General features: G+C 50.0%; 1 protein-coding gene across 1 annotated transcript in view; it reads right to left on the reverse strand.

Annotated features, from left to right (window-relative positions):
* Positions 1-386: 386 nt before the first annotated feature.
* The window catches only part of sez6l (seizure related 6 homolog (mouse)-like), a 32,676-nt gene continuing 16,440 nt past the window's right edge, over positions 387-16,622 (reverse strand). Inside the window, exons 4-17 of the mRNA XM_018745019.2 lie at positions 15,937-16,132; positions 14,966-15,151; positions 13,871-14,042; positions 13,628-13,794; positions 12,279-12,473; positions 10,990-11,128; positions 10,631-10,827; positions 9,114-9,308; positions 8,795-8,986; positions 8,089-8,283; positions 7,844-7,879; positions 7,220-7,334; positions 6,290-6,395; positions 387-1,321 (exon numbers count right to left, since the gene is read on the reverse strand). Of these exons, the coding sequence (XP_018600535.2) occupies positions 1,292-1,321; positions 6,290-6,395; positions 7,220-7,334; positions 7,844-7,879; positions 8,089-8,283; positions 8,795-8,986; positions 9,114-9,308; positions 10,631-10,827; positions 10,990-11,128; positions 12,279-12,473; positions 13,628-13,794; positions 13,871-14,042; positions 14,966-15,151; positions 15,937-16,132 (2,121 nt within the window). The 3' untranslated portion in view covers positions 387-1,291. The remainder of the gene's footprint in view (positions 1,322-6,289; positions 6,396-7,219; positions 7,335-7,843; positions 7,880-8,088; positions 8,284-8,794; positions 8,987-9,113; positions 9,309-10,630; positions 10,828-10,989; positions 11,129-12,278; positions 12,474-13,627; positions 13,795-13,870; positions 14,043-14,965; positions 15,152-15,936; positions 16,133-16,622) is intronic.

Genomic DNA, 16,622 nt, shown 5'->3' on the forward strand with positions numbered 1-16,622 from the left:
ATGCAGTGAGCCATAGAGCAGATGTGGAACGCGAAAGCGCTGAGGGTTGAGAAATGTGGGAGGACACCTGGTGGCGGTGGGCTGCGCGTTTTTTTTTTTCCCCCCCTTCTTTTTTACCTCAGAAGAGTGTTGACTTAAGTGAAGCACTCGGCTATAATAATGTCGAACTGGACCGTCCCCCCAGCAAGAAAAACTTAGTGTACATACACGACACGTCTTAATAAAGGTGGAGAAACACGTTTCCTGTGCATCAGTCCTCACTTGCTTACTGAACTGACAGAAAAGAGTGTAACATGACCTCCAGCAGCGTGTTGTTGCTGACAAACAGCAGGCCGGACTCATTCTGAAAAACATTTTGTCCTTTTTATTTCCTTTTCACCATTTATTTAGGGAAATCTGTAACATGTTCATTTTGAATGAAAATGTACATTACTCGGCATAAAACAGCACATATACATCAAAATAAATTATCCATCCATCTGGTGTGGATTTCTACACTCGCTGAAGAGGGGAAATAAAGGATCGACCACCGATAATGTAGTACGAGTACCAAAAACAAGAGAAGTACAAAGCTGTACAAATGACAGCAGGCAGAGGGTGGAAGAAGGAATAAACAGTCACAGAGCATCCTCTCGACCCGTGTCTCTATGGGACAAAAAGGGACACGCCAGCTTGTCCTTTTCACTCCGCCACAAAAGAGGTAATAACAGTAATAACAGCGATAGTTAATGAACGAATTGAATAAAACAAAGTAAAAGAGCGCACTGCGGACACAAGAGGTGTGGCGGCGCTCCGTGCCCGTGCGCTGCGCTCGCGTGGCCCGCGCGGGTCCCGGGCCTCGGCCTCGGCCTCCCGCGGAACTCGTCTCTACGCGGGACGGCGGCTGCGGGACGGGGCTTCGGCGGCCCCCGGCTCCGCTTACTGCCAGCCCTCCCCGCAAAGACTCGCGGCCTCCCTCCCTCCATCCCTCCATCCCTCCATCCCTCCAGCCTCCGCACGCGCAGGCCCCTTTCCGTGACCTGCGACCTCTCGAGTCTCGCGCCCGTGGCGGCGGGTCCTCCTCCTGAGCGAGCAATGCTTCCCTGCTGTCCATCTCTCGTTCCCTCTTTCCTTCTTTTTCTTTCGTCTGTGTCTGGGGAGCCCTGGGGGGGCTGATGTGTGCCTGGCGGACAGATTCATGAGGCGGGCATTGCGGGGGGTCGGGGGAGAAGGGCGTCGAACGTGTCAGGGGTATGTACATCAACTGGGGAGAGGCTGAGTCAGGGAAAGTCCTCTAGGGCGGAGAGGTTCCTCATATTGACACTTCGTATTCTCTCGTCTCCTGAAGACAGAGGAACAGAAAGAAGGCACTTGGGGAGACAGAAAGATGAAACCTGCTTAAAGGTCCTTCAGTAAATATCCTCCGGTAAATAAAATGGTGTTGGATGTTAGCGGTTCCACTCGATGTGTTTCGGAGCTTCCGCCCAAACAAATAAAGGATGCGGTGTTCCCCCAAAGCATTTTCCCACTGAAATTCACGTAAACGAAACTACGCAACGAGGAATCCGGACACAGCATGCAAACCACCTTATAAATCAGGTGTCATTTAATAATTTCACATAGTTCTCAAGTGTAAACTGTGTTATCTTTTTCGGACTGTGGATGTTGTTCAAACCGCCTGTATGCCTGTTGCAGTAACAAAATGATGTTAAAAGTCTGCTTTACTTGCCACAACGTAACTGTCACTATAATTTATTATTACTACACCCCTTACATATCACCTGGAAAAAAATTACACTGCCTTTGTCCACTGTGTATTTACCCTGAACTGATACTGTAAACTACTCACTTGTAGAAATGGGTAAATCAGTGTAACTTAAAACTGTACGTTTCTCACTTGTTCACTTTTGATAACTGCGTGCGGAGCCCATCCCAGAGTCGCTGCGCAACTAAATAATACGGCTCTCATTATTTCAATTCATCACTGCTTTTCCATTCATTACTTTAGTTCTTGCGCTACAAAAAAAAATACAAACTGACTAATCAAAATTAAATATAAATTATTCCATTCCATTTTATGGGATAAGTGGAACAAATAAACAGAAATGATGATGATTATTATTATTATTGCATTCAGTTGTGCTTAGATTCACGTTAATTTCTGGTTGTGATTGCTGGCCCTTATCAGTATGACAGGACGTTGTTCTCCCATGCTGTGTTGCACTAAGCATAATAAAGCTTTGTAATAATAAAGTACTAGTTAAATAAATTTGTCATATTCTGTAATTTTCTTAATTGTTCCCATGAGTTTTTATTCCATGTTTACTTCAATGACCTGTACATGTGCGATTGCATGACCACATAACAGGTGAATGTGCTGTTGTGCAGAATTCATAAGCCCAGTGTATGATTGGAGGTTATATATTTTCACAAGCCGTTATAGCAACTTTTAATTGTGCTACACTTGTACCTCAACTTACGAATGTAACTGGGTCCACATGCCCAATAGGGGCAGCTGGTAGCCTAGTGTTTAGAGCTGCTGCTGTTGGACTCAAAGGTCATAGGTTTGAGCCTCACCTCCAGCTGTAGTAACCCTGAGCAAGGTACTTACCCTAAATCACACCGGTAAAATTACCCAGCTGTAAAAAGGGGTAAATAGTTATAAGCGCCTTAACATTATAAGTGGCTCTGGAGAAAAGCATCAGCTAAATGAAAAAACGTAAGTCGGTCCGTAACTAAGAATTGTTTGTAAGTCCACCTTGCATCAGTAAAAGTGTAATCATACAGCTTGATCCCTCTATTATGCACAGACTAGATTCTGCTGAAAACACCATATAAAGCTAAAATGAACGGAAAGTTTGCCATTATACTTTTACTTATTCCAATTTCATCAGGTCCTCGTGCAATGCAGTCTCAGTGTCCCTCTGTAGAGGACCGGAAACATGGGAACAGGATACAGCCTGAAGGGGTCACCAGTTTATTCTGCAACCATGTAATAACACGAAGCAATTTTAAAACGCACTGTTAAAATGACTGAAAAAAATAACCTCATCTGCACAGCTTCACATTCAGCTCTGTGTTTTGAGCTGCAAATGCAAGACGTGTCGTGTTCCTCCATTAGGCTCCACAAAGGAACAGAAAGAAGGACACTGAGCTGCACAGTAATGGAGGATCTCATGGGGAGAACGCAGTAAAAAGTGTTGCCTTAAATGCTGTAAACTTCAGGGTAAAGTCATGGTAACAAAAGTGGCCAGGAGGAACAGTCTGATTGATCACATAAACATGTTTGTCAGTATCTAGTTTATTTGAATTTCCAGTCGAAATAGAGTTATATGGGAAATTTACCTCTGTTTATTTGCAAAGATAAATTACAAAAAAAGTTGCACGTTGCCACTTTGTGTTTCTGTTCTATCTCAACGTGTTTTATGTACCCCTAGCAGTGGGAAGCAGAACTAACCGCATGGCGCTTTCACTCCGCAAGAGAAATTTTAGATCCACTTGGAAATGTTTGTATCTTCGAAAATCCGTAAGTCAGGTGTTTGTAACTCGAAGCACAACTGCACTCTGTTACACGAGGTATGAGTATACTGTCTTGCCACCAGGTCTTCAGCTCTTAACTTTTTCCCCGTAATTCCATGTGGTATAGGCACAAACTTAACTGCACACCCTTGACATTTCCCAGGCCTCACAAAGCACCCTTGCGGATCTGTAACATGAGCCATCTGGAAACCCCCAGGCCGTGAGTGGACACTGATATCTACCGCACCGGGGTGCCTCACACCACTAGATGACACTTTGGTCTGTGCTGATCGCAATTCTGTGTTGCCCAAACCAAGGGGACTTCTTAACTACACAAGTACTCTGCAGAGGCCCACCAAAATTCCCTGAAACATCCAGGAGGAGTCGGCAGCCACCGGTACTTGGACCTCCAGGGGTTAGACCCCAAATTCCTCGGCCCAAGAAATTTTGCTTTTCCTTTTCCCAGCAAACTGCACTGTTCGCTTATATCTGCTTTGCTTCTTTTCATTGTCACTTGGTTCCATTGTACTGTAGATGTTCTGCTGTTCAGTGCCTGGTTTCACTTAGTTGAGAAGAGCAATAAAAATATATAATGTATAAAAAACTGTGACGCCAGCCCATGGCAGGACATTCACCCACTGACCAATTGAGACACTGCCATCAATGTAGAAAATACAGTGTATCATACTTATTGTTTCCTTTACTTGTACTTTGACTGTGCCCAAAGTTATGGGATGCATCACATGGACAGGACTTTGTGCGAAGCTGTGCAGGGGGAGACGAAACTGTTTTGTGTTTTGCAGCACAGACTGAAACTACCAAAGGTCTGGGGCAGTGTTTCTGCAAGAGTCATTCTCACCAACGCTGCCCTGGGTGTGTGAGAAGGAAAAATATGTTATACTGTGGATGCACTGCGTGACACTCATTATATAAAGCTGTTTGCAAATGTACCAGGACAAATTACTCAGGCATCCCTGAAGCTCTCTTTATCGTCAGTTGTTTCCTAGGGGGGGGGCAGTGGTGCAGCGGGTTTGGCCAGGTCCTGCTCTCTGGTGGGCCTGGGGTTCGAGTCCTGCTTGGGGTGCCTTGTGGCGGACTGGCGTCCCGTCCTGGGTGTGTCCCCTTCCCCCTCTGGCCTTACGCCCTGTGTTGCTGGGTAGGCTCCGGTTCCCCGTGACCCCGTAAGGGACAAGCGGTTCTGAAAATGTGTGTGTGTGTGTGTGTTTGCAAATGTACCAGGACAAATTACTCAGGCATCCCTGAAGCTCTCTTTATCGTCAGTTGTTTCCTAGGGGGGGGGCAGTGGTGCAGCGGGTTTGGCCAGGTCCTGCTCTCTGGTGGGCCTGGGGTTCGAGTCCTGCTTGGGGTGCCTTGCAATGGACTGGTGTCCCGTCCTGGGTGTGTCCCATCCTCCTCCAGCCTTACACCCTGTGTTCCCAGGTTAGCCTCCAGTTCGCCACGAGCCCGCTTGGGACGAGTGGCCTCAGCCACTGTGTGTGTGTGTGTTTCCTATTGGTTTCCTGTGTTGCCCTCACGTTGTTTCCATGCGTTTGTGCAGCGAAAGTGCAAGAATGACTGCCAAATCTCCTCCTTTCTCCACCCACCACAACTTACTCTCAATAGTTCTTCTCTTCACTTACAGTAAACTGCCTTGCTTATTATAAACTGTTGTCTGCACTTGTTTTTAAACAAATTTTATTACTGATTATTTGTTGCTGTCCACTGGATGTAAGTGAGACATAATTCATTTCAGAGATGTACTTCATAGAGACAAACGCAGTAATGACCTGATTAAGTGTTTGATAATAGCAAAGTGTTTTATGTCATGATAAAATTAAAGGTTGACAATTACATAGGCGTTTTTGGGTTTGGGGTGTTCGGATGGCCTGCGAACGCATTATTATTATTTCCCCCATTTACAGTAAAGGGAAATTGGCTTCCTCTATCGGGAATTTTGGAGTTGGACAATTTTCAGAAACACGTTAATCTCATAAATCAAGACATTGATGTATTTGCTCACAAGTCAGAATTCTCATTGAAGGAGCCTTTGCTATTCGAGGGAAGCCTGAACGAACCAGAATAAGCCAATTAACACTAATGATCCGGGTACATCCGAAGCGTCACCTGTCACAGTTAGACCTTCATACTTTTAGGAGTTTGTTAAGCATAAAGTAAAATACTGTGCTATGAGGCACTTGCCAGCATAATGGTTATAGCTGCTGCCTTTGGACCTTAAGGTTGCAGGTTTAAATCCCTCTTCTGTTATACACCCCTTAAACAAGGTACTTACCCTAAATTACTCCAGTAAAGTCACCCAGCTCCATAAATGGGTAAATAATTATAAGTAGCTTAACATTCTAAGTTTGCTTTGGAGAAAAACATCAGATAAATGTGTATGTCAGATAACTGAGACACAAAAATGTCACACCTCTTCAGATTTTGGACAGGGTAGGTGAGTGCTGTTGAGTCAAATTTGTGTCCCTTCCTATATTTTTCACGGTAAGGGAGGGTATGGAAGTGCTGCACCCACCACTGCTTTCTTCCATATGTATTTTAACTGGGTGGGGGGGTACCACGAACACGGGGAGAACTGAGCCGAATTCGAACCCATGTCCGAACTCGCAGCCTGAGCACTGAGGTACCAGTGTTCCCCACTCTGCCCCCCCCTTCCGAGATTCAGGAGAGCAAAAGATGCAGAGAGGAGACAGAGAAGAAGCAAGAGACACAGAGAAGATGATGACAGAGACAGACATCCCAGAACTCAGTCAGACACATTTCCTTGGAGTCTCACCCCTCCAGTCTCATAGAGAGGATTGTCAAACTCCGTCTCCACGGTGATCTGGCTGTAGGGGTGGGGGTACATCAGGGGCAGGCGCAAGTTGGAATGGTAGCGGCACCTAGGGGACGTGGGTGGGAAGATGTGACATGTGAACACAATGTTCTGTACCCCTTCCTGCAATTTTCCTCTCGAGGTCCACTTCAGGTGTCAGAACGAGGTCCGACACTTGTGCACATATCGGCGTTCACGCTAAGAAAGCGTGACTGAACTGATGACCCGATGAACTGCACTGATCAAATCACATCAAACTAAGTGGTCGAACAATTCCAGGAATCGGTCACTGTCACTAACTGCTTGTCCAAGGTGCGATTGTGGAGGTCCAGAGGTTTTCTGGGAAGCAGAGGGTGCTGGACAAAGACACCAGTCCATCTCATAGTAGACAGACACACTCATTCACTCACAAACTAAGGGCAAATCAGAGTCATCGGTTCCATCTGAAAGACATCTTTTGACTGTGGGAGGAAACCAGAGCACCCCAAGGAAAGTCACACAAACACGGGAAGTACAGGATATCTTAACGCAGACTGACTGAGCTGATTCGAACCTACGGCCGAACAGCCCGGCTGCTGTGACCACAGACCAAACCAAATTCCCAAAGGACCAGCTTAACACACTCAAAACAGTTACATGTCTATAATGGTGAACAGTTTAACAAAAAGACACCTAAAGTTTCAGAAATGTTCTTCTGCTCAACATAAGTAATCCGTTCTCTTCGCTTGCATTAACCGCTCATCCCCGTCAGGGCTGCGGCATAAATAATAGAGCTCGCGTTACTTCAATTTACCAGTGATTACCCAGTCATTACCGCAGCTCCTGAGCAATTAAGAAACTCACGGACTGATTAATCAAAATTAAATCAAACAATATTTTTTTATTGCTGACCTTGTGACGTAGACATAAGCCCCCCCAAGCAGCACCGACAGCAGAAGGACCAGAATGAAGATGGCGAGAGCCATGTTCCCTCCATCGAAGGAGGAGTCTGCTGCTGCCTCTGCAACTGAAAAAGAAGGAGAGAGAGAGAGAGAGAGAGAGAGAGAGAGAGAGAGAGAGAGAGAGAGAGAGAGAGAGAGAGAGAGAGAGAGAGAGAGAGAGAGAGAGAGAGAGAGAGAGAGAGAGAGAGAGAGAGAACCTATTACACTGGTAGCGTGATGGCTACAGCTGCTGGATCTGAAGGTTACGGGTTCAAATCCCAACAAGGTACTTCAATCCAGCAGCTGTATAAATGGTTAAATAATTGCAGGTAGTTTAACACTATAAGTCACTTCAGAGAAAAGAATCAGCAAAGTGAGTAAAAATAAGTGTAAAATTGTAGAAAAAACATGCAGCTGGCAGTAAAATTGGTATGAATAGCTTGAGAACATTTTACAGGTACCAGAGTAAATATTTGGCCCTCTAATAAAAGAAAATAACATGCCCTCTGGCCTGGAGTTACACTGGACCACATAAGCAGAAGGAGGGGCTGAGGCTCGTGGGGAAGACGAGAAGATGAGGAGATGAGAGACCCACCTTCGAGAGCATGGTTTTCAAAGCAGTCGTGGTTTGCTGCAAGAAAACAATGTGTATTAGAAAGCATAACTCCAGTCAAATCATTATAAGACGTAGTGAAGAGAAGAGGGAGCGGAGTCAACAAGCTCGGGGCGGGGGGTGGGGGGGCATGGCGCCGGAGAGGAGCACGGGAGCTCTGTGCCGCATCACGGACCGAGTCCCTTCAACACCCCGTGAGGACGCCCTCGTGCTCGTGGGGGTCGTACCGTGGCACAGCGGGAGGGGGCCGCTCCAGAAGGACGGATTTCCCAGAATGCACTTGATGGTGATCTCCCCGATGAGCTCGTACCCCTGGTAGCACATGAAGGTGAGCGACTCTCCCGGCAGGTAGAGACGCTTGTACAGGATCTGGTAGCCGTTCTCAGGGAGCCCGGGGTTCTCGCACGAGACGGAGTCCTCGGCTGGGGGAGCAATTAGACATGGAAACGAAGGAAAACCCCGGAACAAGCGACAGCACAAACCTGTGAGCTGCGCGTATACTTTTTAATGCAACAACTTATCAGGCAAATACAAGCATTCCGATATTAATAAGCGACCGTCTCCAGTTTTCAAAGTTACTTTCTCTTCTTTATTGTCTGTTAATCGTATTTTCAGAACATTTCCTGCATTGCGGAGCGAAGGCAACGTGCACTTGAGCACCCAGGAAAATACACACGGAGACAAGTGCGGACACCTCCGTTCTACTCACTCCCAGTGTCTACACCCTAGTAGCAAAGTGCTTCGAGCCGCTGCCTTTGGACCCAAAGGTTTTTACCGGGGTAATTACGGGTAGGCGGCTTACCCAAAGGTACTACAGCTGGGGGTGGGATTCGAACCTGCGAACCTTTGGGTCCAAACCACTAGGCTACTGCCTACGCCGCGCCCACAAGCTCTCGCCCACGGTGTGTTTCTAGCTCTCCTACAGCCACTTACAGACACAGTGGGGCAAGCGGGACGTCCACACCGGGGTTCCAGGCTCACGTCCGTAGCAAGTGAGAATAGCGCTGCCCTGCAGGACGAAGCCGGGATTGCAGCTGTACTGGATGGTGGTTCCGACCAGCAGCTTGGGGTCCGAGAGAGAGCGGGTCGAGTGCTCCACGTGGCCGGGGTCCGTGCAGTACATGACTGGGGAAACGGGCGCAGGACACAAGGGGTCTGAATCCCCGTCCCACGCAAGTCCCGCCCGGGGTGTCACACCTCACACACGCTCGCACACGTGGAGCAGCACACTCACGCTCTCCGCAGGACTCACTCTTTTCACAGAAGGGGGGCTGGGTGCTCCAGCTGAGGTCCAGCTGGCAGGTGAGGGTCTCCCTGCCCACCAGGTCATATCCAGGGTCGCACTGGTAGGTAATGCGGGTCCCCCTCACCAGCGCCGTGTGGGACGTGGTCTTCCAGCCGTTCTGGATCTCGGGCAGGTCCGGGCACGAGTCATTTCGGGACACCTCTGGTATCGGAACAGCACCGCGGAGGCAAAAGCGGATGAAAGCGTTGGGGGACGAAACACTTTTGATGCGGATAAAAAGCTGTATGAATAATTAGAAAAATAAATATATAGAGCACAGCGCTGTTTGACCTAGAATGTTCTGTAGGTTTCCAGCGTTTGCGGGGACGGCTGGTACCGTAGCGGCTGGAACTGCTGCGTTTGAGCCAAGAGGTCGCAGGTTTGAACCCCACATCCAGCTGTAGTACCCTTGAGCGAGGTATTTACCCTGAACTGCTCCGGTAAAATTACCCAGCTGGGCAAATAACTGTAAGTTGTGTCGGAGAAAAGTGTTGAATAAATGACTAAATGTAATGAATAATTAACTGATAGATGAGCAGCAGCCACTTTGCAGCGCTGCTCAGCTCATGAACATCATGTGAGGAAAAATAAAAGATGCTCGAGCGGAAAATGAAGAGGGAGAAACACGGGGGACGAGTTGAGGAAACGTCACAAGGACCAGTAATAAGCGGACGAATGTGTCCCACCGTCGCCTCCGGTTCAGCGTCCCGGTGGACGGGACACGCATGACGGCTCGGTCTGAAGGCCTTTCTTCTGGAATTGTTCCATCGTTTTGGGAAGGAACGGGACGCGACCAAAAACCAACGGCACGGGGAAAAGTATCCGTCTTTTCCGACACGATTTATGAGCGAACATATTAACGAGGTGCATCGATTTCCTTGACGGACCCGTTAATTCACTGCGCTCCCATCGTCCCCCGGGGCTGTCGACGTGACGATGGGCCGATCAATTATTCATGTTCTATTGATCGGCCGTCATGGGAGCATCACTCCGTGAACCTGAAATGAATACGTGTAGCCGGCACTTCGCTGGACTCTTCTGCTCCGCTTCCGGGGTTCGAGGGCCACCGGCTGTGTCGCGCGCATGTGCCGGGTGGTATGGTGGGGTACAAATGTGCAGAAACCTGTGTGTGTGTGTGTGTGGGAGATCCTCACAGAACAACGAGACAAATTGGAAGTGAGTGAATGGGGACAAAACGAGGGAGCGAGATGAGCGCGTCGGTGTGAGGAAGGGTACGAGCTGGAGGACGGGGGGGGTGTCATGCAGGAGGGTCAAAAACACCATCATCATGTGGAGCGTATTGTCGTGATTAACTTTTGAATATTTCCTCCTTCTTCCTATTCCCCCCCCCCAAGATCTGTCGGGTGTCCCTCGTACCCAGGCCATCTCACACACACACACACACACACACACACACACACACACACACACACACATATCACAAGGCCCCTTTGCCCCCGCTTTCTCGCTCCGGCCCCGCTCACCCATGTAGTTGATGATGAAGCCCTCCCCCTTGCCGAAGACCAGCCCGGCGGGGTCCGAGTGGAAGGTGATGGTGAGGTCGGGAGAAGAGGAGGACAGTTTGAAGGGGCTCGTACCCCCGACGTACTGACCCAGGATACGGGTCGTGACCTCGTCCCCGTCCAGGATGGTCAGCATGTCGCTGTTGCTCAGGTTCAGCCTGGGGGGGCAGAGAGAGCCGAGTGCCTCAAGACCACCTTAGAGTTGGACAAGTTGGACGCCCTCACACAAAGTGTGTGACGGCCTGTCAATATGTCTAGCGCAGTAAAACACTGTAAATTTGCTTAGTGACACATGGTGATGGGCGGGGGGTGTTACTCACAGCTGCACATCCAGGAGAACACGCTTATCTTCTCCCACGTGGATCCTCCAGCTGCAGTCCTCCCCCTCGCCGTACCACTCGGGCCAGTTGGGAGACAGGATCACCCCACTGGGGCCGGACAAGTCCCCCCCACAGAGCGCTGGGAGACCAGAGACAGGACATCAAGTGCACTTAGGAGGGGAGAGTCTGGCCAAAGCAGAGTTAAAAATAATAAATAGAGTAGAACATCAATTATCCAAACCATGGCCACCCCCCCCAATGAAAAAAAACACAGTACTGTACTTTTATTTGTGTGTAATTATTTGTCTTTCTTTATTTCTCTTTATGTAAAAAAGTGCGATTTATAGTTGAAACCTTGCGAAAGGTCAGTTCAAAATAAATATAACTGACATTGTTTCTTCAAAACGTCCTGGTTATTATTTACAAACCATTTCCTAAATCAATTATTTGTTATAATACTTGAATTGTATTGAATTGAACTGAATTTAACTGAAGGCTTTATTATCGTTGTTCTGCTGTGCAACACAACGAAATTATAGTGGTATCCCTGAGTTCTTCAGACAACAATATAAAAGTGACATTTCAAAATACAGCAGTATTAACGTTGTTTACAATAAGTACAACGTGGGTTTTGTTGTTTTGTTCCACCGACTGAGTCCATCTCGGTCCTAGTTACTTTATTACTCTTACCGTCCTTACTGTCATTTTTACCTGACGGACAAGGTCTTCACAGGGGAAACTCGCAGTTTAATCGTAAAGATACTTACGGAGTCCCTTTGACTCAATGGTCACTGACCGCTGACCTACGAACAAGTGCTGATGGTCAACGTGCAAAGTGAGCAGCGGGATGGAGGACAAGGAGAGTGAGAAGGTTCCACATCCAGCCTTGGGCTCCAACGGGGCTACAGATGCTCTGCAAGGTTCCCAATGACCAGATACAGACCCAACACCCTGAGCTCTGACGACCTCCTGCTCTGTATGGTGGGCCGAAGCGCTCGTGTACGGTTGTTCCTCAATGTCAACGCCCGTCGAGCTGCACTTAGGAGACGTCAGTCGAGAAGGATCAGGAACTAAGGCGGTGAGAAGGACGTTTGACTGGGACACAAGCGTTGGTTCCGGAAGGACTTTAATGCAATTGCACAAGCCTCAAATTTCACTGGAAGCCAAAGGACGAAATGCGTGATGAGGACACCGGAGGATAGCGAGAGAAACTCCTCAAGAGAGCGTCCTCGGGCTGCCGGTGGAGTCCCAGGGTAATGAGGAGAGGCATTGCAGCAAAGATCTCCTACCTTTGCAGAGCGGCTCCGTGTCGTTCCAGTAGGGGTCCCGGGCGTTGATGCACTCGATGACGGGGGGCCCTTGTTCCAGGGAGTGGCCCGCATCACAGCTGAACTGGACCACTGTCCCCACGCCGTACCCGGGGTCCGAAGTGGTGAAGTTCCCATTCTGGATGTAGGGCTCGTAGCAGTGGCCCTTCTCGAAGGCTGGGGGTGAGAAGGTGCTTCAGGGCTTATGAACATCCATCAGTCCCAACATTCTCCACCTGCAGCTCATCAGTAGAGCAGGACGTCCAGCTTAGAAGGACCCGAGACTCTCGGAACCGTGTGGTCAGGATCACCCTTCCGCGGCCTGAAAGGTCGCTGACAGCGACATGACCTCTCCGCGGGAAGCTCCCCTGACAGAGGTTCGACCACAAGAGCCCTCTGGCGCTCAGCTAAAAACCCTTTTAATAAAGCAGTCAATCAGTCTAACCCTAAACCCTAACCCTAACCTCCAGACCCTAACCCTAAACTCTAAACCATAACCCTAAGTGGAGCTCTTTAAACTCCAAAAACTGGAGAATCTCCCATAACATAGAAACAAATGTTAGAATCTCAACATTGAAATGCCAACAGCCTCTGTTTAATACACACACACACACACACACACACACACACACACACACACACACGGACGGGACTTCGGCGCTAAAACCACCCATGATCGTCTTTAAAGAAGACCGACCCTAAAGACGTTGGAGAGACGCGTGTCTACAACGGGAACGTGTGAAAGGGATCCAGAACCACCCGGCACCGGATCCTTCGATCTCATTGGGACCGACGGGTCGGGAGAGGAAACGGGAGTCGCCTTGTTTACACCGTTTGCAGAGGACAGTTACTGTGTTACTGGTCTCTGCTTCGATACTCGGCAGCTACATTTACAGCACCAGGGTAAAATGTACCGCGGTCAGTGATCTGAAGCTACTGTCAGGAGAAGCGCCGTTCCCTGGCAGGCAGACTAATTGACCTTCGCTCATTTACACAGTTTACCTTGTCTTTACCTCTATCACACACTTCCAATGAACACTGTGTGGTGTTTAACTGACACCCTACAGTGAGGGATACGCTACGGTACAGTACCATACAGACAGCGAATCACTTGTCCACACACCAGAGCGACACTCTCTCTCTCTCTCACACACACCGTGGGCAACTTAGAGTCACCAGTTCACCTGAAAGCACATCTTTGGAGTCCTGGAATAACCTTCGAGTGTCGCGGTTGCCGTGGTTACAGCAGCAGGTTGCTTAGTGACACACGGCACCAGCCCAGATCTTCAACCGCCGAGCAGCAGGTGGCGTTAGGCCGACGTTTGTCTTACCCTCGTAGCGGATGTTGAAGCTGGTGGTGTGGCTGGGAATGTCGGTGATGAACTGGACCCGGACGGACGGACCCTCGCTGATCACACCCTCGAAGGGGATGGGGGTGCCCCGGCCCGAGTCGAACAGGACCACGGAGCCTGCGTCCAGCCCACTCCACAGTACGAGCCTGTCGTTTGGGGGGTGCAAATGTCAGCGGGGGCGCACACACACGCAGAGACACACACAGACGTTCACAGACCAACCTGTCTGTGGGTCCGAGGACCATCCTCTCGAGGTGCAGATGCAGCCTCTGGCCAGCAGGAGCCTCCAGGGACCAGGAGCAGCTGCGACCTTGGGTTCCATTGGCGCTGGAGGGGGGTGAGGGCGACAGCACTCTCCCTACTGTGGCGTTCTTCACGGATCCCCCGCAGAGAGCTATTGGGGGGGGGGGGATATAAAGCTGGACGTCGCTTTCGAAAAAAGTCTGCAAACGTGAGCCGGACCCTTAGAGACGACGTGGATTTCGACACTAATGACTCAGCTGAGTCACAACGACGCGTTTCGACCAACTGTGTTCCATCTGTTCACGAGTCGCGTTCCATCGCGTCACTGCGATCGCGATCTGACCACGTTCTACGAGTCATTACTGGTGAAACCACGGTCACTCCAAAGGGTTCACAGACTGTTCTGGCAACTGTACTTTCAACCCAGTCTCTGGCTCTGTCACTTACGAGTATAGAACCGCGGTAAGCAAGACCGCGCACTTTACCCACACGAAGGCCCGGCAACCACGTCTCCTTTACACGCGCTCATTTTCTCCAAAGTTATTTACCTGTTTATGCAACAGGGTCGTTTTACTAGAGCGACTGAGGGTAAGTACCTTGCTCCAGGGTACTACAGCTGGAGGTGGGATTCGAACCTACCACCTTCAGGCTTTCACTACCAGCTGCTCCAGCACTTTGGAAGAGGGGTAAGAAATATTTTAATGCAAACCATGGTATATAAAAAAATTATTCAGACAATACTTGGCGTGTATTTTCATTCAGCTTTGGATTCTGCCTCGAACCCTTTGCATATTGTTCTGCACTGTAACACCTGCTTATTTGCGGTGAGGCCCCCCCGGGATCCGGTGCAGCCCGGGCCAAATGACCCCGATGCCCCCCCAGGCACGTACCACAGTAAAACGCCCAGAGCGAGAAAGACTTTAAATAGCCGAAGGTGACATTTCCAGTCATGCCCGAGTCTCGCGCTAAGTACCAGAGTCAGGATGAACACGGGTTCGAATCCCTCCCATAGTCCTAGCACGCCCTGCCACGTTCCCAACTGTCCCCCTCCCGGTCCAAAGTCGTTGCTCTTACCTCGGCAGGCAGGTTCTCGGGAGCTCCAGATGGGCAGGGAGGCATTGATGCAAGTGAGCACCGGCGCCCCCTGCAGGTGATACCCCATGTGGCAGTGGAAACGGGCCGTGCCTCCGGGGTGGAGGTCGAGCACCGACACCTCGCCGAAGTGGGGCCGTCGGGGCAGGGAGCAGCTCAGCCTGAAAACTGCAGGAGGCACGTCATGAACGAACACTTGACAGCGACCGCGGGCACAGCTCCTCGCTCTTTTCTTCATCTCGCAGGAACACAAAGGTCGACCGCAGAGCAGCGCGTAACTGACAGCGAGCGGAGTGGCCGTCCGGTCTAAGTGGCAGCACTTGGAAGCGACCGCAGCAGATGGGTCGCTAATGGGGACGCGACGGGGAGGGGTGACGAGGGTGGGGACGATGACAGATAGGGCTGCCGACCACGACGCGACCGCAGAGGACGGTCCTCCCCAACTTCCATCTCATCGCTGGAGATGAATTGATTCATCAACACATTAATCTGGCGATCGCTGGGAGGTTGGTCCTTCCAAAGAGTCCAAATCTAATCATAAGTACCGTGTGTATGTGGGGGGGGGGGCTGGGGGGAGCCAAGGCCCTTCCTGGCGAACGGTAATTGATTGTGCCTAGTAATTAAGAGCCTGGCTGTGGGGGGTAAGAGACACCACTCGCTCGCCCGCCCCACCTGGGGTTCCGGTGCAATACACCTAAACCCACACAGGTGATTTTAAACACATTGTTAACAGAGGAAATAATCAGTTACTCAGTTAGTCACTAAGCTGAAATCGGGCCAAACCGAGAGGTCAGGATGGCTGCGGCGCCAGTGCTACCCTCCGCTCAGCCGTGCTTCCCAATACATCTGTATCGATACCCGTAAAAGGGGGGCGTCCCATCAGGACCCAAAGGTGCCGAACCTGCAAAGTCCAACAAAAGCAGGAGGTGCAGATGCCGCCCAAAGAGACTCACTCTGGTAGTGCAGCTGGAAGTTTCCGGAACCTCCCTCCGGAAAGGAGCGGAAGAACACGGAGATGGTGTTTGTTGGGCTGCGAATCACCTGGCCCTCCACCAGCAGCGTTTCGTTGGCCAGGACGAGCGGAGCCCCGCCCTCGTCGACCCCCCTGATGGACAGCTGCTCGCCCTCCGACAGGTTCACGTTCTTCACCTGTGACCCAAGGGGAGAGAGAGGCAGGCATGGCCCGCGGTCGCTCACGTGTCCAACCGAAGGACCTCTCCTGTTCACACGAAGGAGCGTGGAGAGATTTCGGACCCCCCGCCATCCACTCGAACACAAGGGCTGCTGTGCTCATCGTTGTTCTGTGCGCTCAGTGTCCATATATTAATATATCATATTATATCATATCAGATCACCCGAAAAACATCTGATTCTGCAGCATCTGAAGTGACACAGTAAACAAAATGTGTGAAATCATTCGACACAAGAAGCATCTCACCCCCCCAACCCCACTGATTCCTGGGCACAGCCCTTAACTTTCAAACCCTTTCTCTACTCCCAGTGGCCACAAGAGGTCAGAGTGAGTCCTGTAGTTCCTTCCAGGGTACAGAACTGTATTTAGCGACAAAAAAAAAACCCTTGTAATCCCCCCCAATCCAACCCCTCCCCGTGAGTCATGTCAAATGTTTTATCACACAAT

Source organism: Scleropages formosus, chromosome 6, assembly GCF_900964775.1.
Source record: "Scleropages formosus chromosome 6, fSclFor1.1, whole genome shotgun sequence".
Classification (NCBI taxonomy): domain Eukaryota; kingdom Metazoa; phylum Chordata; class Actinopteri; order Osteoglossiformes; family Osteoglossidae; genus Scleropages; species Scleropages formosus.